General features: G+C 34.8%; 1 protein-coding gene across 1 annotated transcript; it reads left to right on the forward strand.

Moving 5' to 3' along the window:
* The first annotated feature begins 1,084 nt into the window (after window positions 1-1,084).
* Window positions 1,085-3,122, forward strand: LOC149156197 (pinosylvin synthase-like). The gene is made up of 2 exons (XM_089442246.1): window positions 1,085-1,290; window positions 2,058-3,122. The coding sequence occupies exons 1-2, from the start codon at window positions 1,107-1,109 to the stop codon at window positions 3,053-3,055; spliced, it is 1,182 nt and encodes a 393-aa protein (XP_089298372.1). The 5' UTR covers window positions 1,085-1,106; the 3' UTR covers window positions 3,056-3,122.
* Window positions 3,123-4,776: the final 1,654 nt, after the last annotated feature.

The raw sequence follows: 4,776 nt of genomic DNA on the forward strand, positions 1-4,776 counted from the left end.
CCTCAAGTTAAGGAGGGATGTTGGAGACCCTCGAAGTGCATAAATAGGAAGGCTTCCAGCCTTCGTAGGTTACTTTTTGAACAGTTGTATTTTGCACCATAGTGCTGCTAGTTTCTCAGCTCATTTTTGTAGTTTTTGCTGTACAACTTTCTTGTGACATGGTTATTTTTGAATAATGGAAAGTAGTTTCATTTGGCATCAGATCTGAGCTTTTCTTAGGAGCCTGTAGCTCTTGGGGTTGGGCCCAACCCAAGTTCCAAGGCTTCCTTCTTGTACTGTTATATGTTTTGAATATCTTCATCAAATAATTTCTATTAAGTAGATTACAGTTTTGCTTGATTATATAGGTCATTGTTGATGATTAAAAAGGATTTTCATGTTCAGATTGATTTGATAAGTTAATAACAGAGAATATCTAAGTTAATAATAGAGAATTGCTACTACGGGTGCTACTGCTACTGTGAGTATAGTATATGCTCTTGATGTATGTGAGTGTGTTCGATACGTCACGTCACTCATTATATTTTCTCCCTTTTCCTCATTGGCGGCGTCACTCGTTATATATTGGCGGCTTCACAGTTGCGTCACTCGATTCCGACCGACTTGACTATTCATCGTCCACACGTGTTTCTCCTCTCCTCTGCTCTCCTGGAGTATGTATGTATGAATGTTCAAAACCCATTCATCCACAATCACGTTTCTGATTTAGAATGTTCAAAACCCATTCATCCACAATCACGTTTCTGATTTACAGTCTCCTCTCCTCTGCTCTGCTGGAGTATGTATGAAAATTCAAAACCCATATGGTTGGTTGGTGTTGACTCAAGATATTCAAAGCAAGCAAGCATAAGTCATCATATTAGATTATGGTATTAGACTATAAAAGCCATGGTATTGGACTAATTGGTCTCTTGATGCATTATATAATAATCATATTTATTTCATATCAAAGTGTATAAAATAGCTGCTATAGATTTAAAGATTCTTATAGCTATTCGACCAGACCAACAAAGTAAAGTAGAGTAAAGTAAATATTGAGATTTGTTGTCCAGGGTTTGTAACAAACTAGGCTTAACCTCCTCATAGCATAACAGAGCAGAGCAGAGATGGGGGGCGTTGATTTTGAAGGTTTCAGGAAGTTGCAGAGGGCAGATGGCTTCGCTTCGATCCTTGCTATTGGCACTGCCAATCCACCCAATGCTGTGGATCAGAGCACATATCCAGATTACTACTTTCGAATCACCAGTAACGAGCATAACACAGAGCTCAAGGATAAGTTCAAGCGAGTATGTAAGTTTCAGTTTCTTTTCTTCATTCAGGCGCGATTCAGTTTCAGTTTCAGTTTCTTTAGATTCAGATTCAGTTTCAGTTTCTATTATTATTATTATTATGTCCAGCCAGCCAGCTAGTCAAACAAGCGAGAGATTCCGAAATCTGCAGTGCTTACTTTTCAAATTTAGTGGCTGTAACTTTTTATTATGTTACCCGAATGATTGAATTAAATTACAATATAGGAATGGTTTATCAAATTCAGTGACAGTAACGTTTTTTTATATCACTTATATAACTAAATTTCAATATGGTAATCGTTTATCAACTCTAGTAACTTTTTTTTTATATAACTAAATTTCAATATGGTAATCGTTTATCAAATTTAGTAACTCTTTTTTCATATAACTAAATTTCAATATGGTAATCGTTTATCAAATCTAGTAAACTTTTTTTATATTAGATTTTATACTAAAACTTTTATTTATTTAATCAAAAATATGTTTTCAGATGTTTATGTTAATCATTTTGAAAGAAATGGTATAAAATCTTTATTATTCAAATGAGAGACATCAAAATTGGTAGCAATTTTTTTTTTTTTAATGAATTAAAGTTATCTTTTTCTTTTCTCTTTCTCTTTCTCTTTGGTGTGTATATATATATATATATATATATATATATACATGACCCTGTGGGAAAAAGAGGTTCATGTGATGAATCATGAATCATCCAAGATTTTGGATACAAAAATGATGTTAGTTTTTCTAATCATCTATGGCTCCATGCAGGTGAAAGGTCGGCAATAAAACAAAGATACATGTACCTGACGGAGGAGATTCTCAAGAAGAATCCCGATGTGTGCGCGTTTGTGGAGGTGCCATCATTGGACGCACGGCAGGCGATGTTGGCTATGGAGGTGCCCCGACTGGGAAAAGAGGCTGCTGAAAAGGCCATTCACGAGTGGGGGCAGTCCAAGTCTACGATCACTCATCTCATATTTTGCAGCACAACGACTCCGGATCTACCCGGAGCAGACTTTGAGGTAGCCAAGTTGCTCGGGCTACACCCGAGTGTGAAGAGAGTGGGCGTGTTCCAACATGGTTGCTTCGCCGGAGGCACCGTTCTTCGACTGGCGAAAGACCTTGCCGAAAACAATCGAGGAGCTCGGGTGCTGGTCATCTGCAGTGAAACCACCGCCGTTACCTTCCGTGGACCCTCCGAGACTCACCTGGACAGCCTGGTGGGGCAAGCTCTGTTCGGCGACGGTGCGTCTGCCCTCATCGTGGGAGCTGATCCCATCCCTCAAGTGGAGAAGGCATGTTTCGAAATCGTTCGGACATCCCAGACAGTTGTTCCCAACAGCGACGGAGCCATCGGTGGGAAGGTGAGAGAAGTCGGACTTACCTTCCAACTCAAAGGGGCGGTTCCAGATCTTATCTCTGCCAACATTGAAAACTGTCTCGTGGAGGCGTTCAGTCAATTCAAAATATCCGACTGGAACAAGTTTTTCTGGGTTGTTCATCCCGGAGGACGTGCCATCCTTGATCGGGTGGAGGCCAAGCTCAATCTGGATCCCACAAAACTGATACCCACCAGGCACGTTATGAGCGAGTACGGAAACATGTCCAGTGCGTGCGTCCACTTCATATTGGATGAGACGAGGAAAGCGTCTCTACGAAACGGTTGTTCAACCACAGGAGAGGGATTGGAAATGGGAGTCCTGTTTGGATTCGGGCCGGGCCTCACCATCGAAACAGTGGTTCTCAAGAGCGTTCCCCTTCAATAAAAATTTAACAACTAAACTTTCAGACATAGTCGTTTAGAATAAATAAATGTGAGCAGTTTCTGCAACTATCCATTTTTTTTACTCTTTATTCCAAGAGAATAAAAGATAGAGTGTTTCTAATAATAGTTTCGAATTCCAACAAGTGCATGCATGAGTTTCACTGTATCTTTGTTAATAAAAAATTATAGTTTTAAATTCAAATCCCCAAAATACATCTCTATAAATGTGAGCAATCACTCAATGAATCCCTTTTCATAAATAAAATAAAAATATTCTGAAACGTACAACATAACTTTTTTACATTCCTCCGTTTGCTATAGTTCCAATTTTTAGGCGAAATAATATTTGAAGTAATTAGATGAGGGATGTTAAGTGGCCATCCCTCATAGGTCCACTGCTTTTCCCTCGGTCCCATAAGTAAACATCTCTTAGCTCGATTGGGACCACCTCTACCTCTAATTGAGACCCACTTGATGCCGGAGAATCTGATTTACAGTCTCTTGAACTACGTCATACCACCGTTTTCGCTTGCCGGTCGCGTCGCGATTTCATAGTGCAGGCCTTGGAAATTGGTAGCAATTTATTTATTTTTTATTTTTAATATTAAAATGAATTAAAGTTATTTAATGAGAGACATCAATTATCAAAGTCATACCGTTTTCGCTCGCGGGTCGCAATTTGACAATGACACTGCATGCCTTCAAAAATTAAATTATCCATTCGCATTTCTCCAAACCATCCGTGGATTTAAAAATAAAAATTTAGATGATTAGATTATTTTCAAAAACTTATTATTGATATATATTTTCCAAATAGATATATTTAATTATAATAATAGAATTGAATTATTTTACTAATTTACTTAATTAGTAAATTATATATTAATTTTAACAAATAAGTTATAATGTAAATAGGTTTAATGGTTAACCAAACTTATTTTTCTTATTTTTAATACATAGATATCATTATTATTTTAATATATGTAATTATAATTTCAAATTAATTTATTACATAACAATTAAGTAAATTAGTAAAATAATTCAATTCTATTATTATAACTAAATATATAGTTTTAACTATTTGGAAAATATATATCAATAATAAATATAGTTATATAATATAAATAATCCCACACTACTTTTAGTTTCTCTTTCTATAATCATAATATTAATGAATATGTTTGATAATAAACATATTAACACTAGCCTTGAATCCCACACTACCTTTAGCCTCTTTTTGTATAATCATAATATTCATAATCATTTTATAGTATTGTTTTATAATAAACATATTAACACCAACTTTGGATCACACACTACCTTTAGTCTCTGGTCTCTGTTTTTGGTGACATAAGTCCCTCTGTCATTAATAATTATGAATATCCTAAGGCTTTTGCACATATTTCGTATTCTCCCTTCCATACTTTGAATCCCTCAATAGAATATTAAAAATACTAAGTAGGTTTATTTATATAAATTTATTTTCATATATAATTACTTTTATGAATTAAAATGTATTATTTATTTTATTGAATTGATTTAAAAGAATAATAAAATTTAAGAAATTGTAAGATAACTTAAAAACAATAAAGATAAATTCATAAAAATAGATAATAAGATTATTGTTTTATTGTGTTTTTTTAAAACAAGGAATTTCTTTATCATAATTTATTTTTCAAATTAGTAATGAAGACAATTATTATAGGTTACTATTACTGAATG

Source organism: Pinus tabuliformis, chromosome 9, assembly GCF_031772625.1.
Source record: "Pinus tabuliformis cultivar Carrire ecotype Pingquan chromosome 9, CPIR1, whole genome shotgun sequence".
NCBI lineage: Eukaryota > Viridiplantae > Streptophyta > Pinopsida > Pinales > Pinaceae > Pinus > Pinus tabuliformis.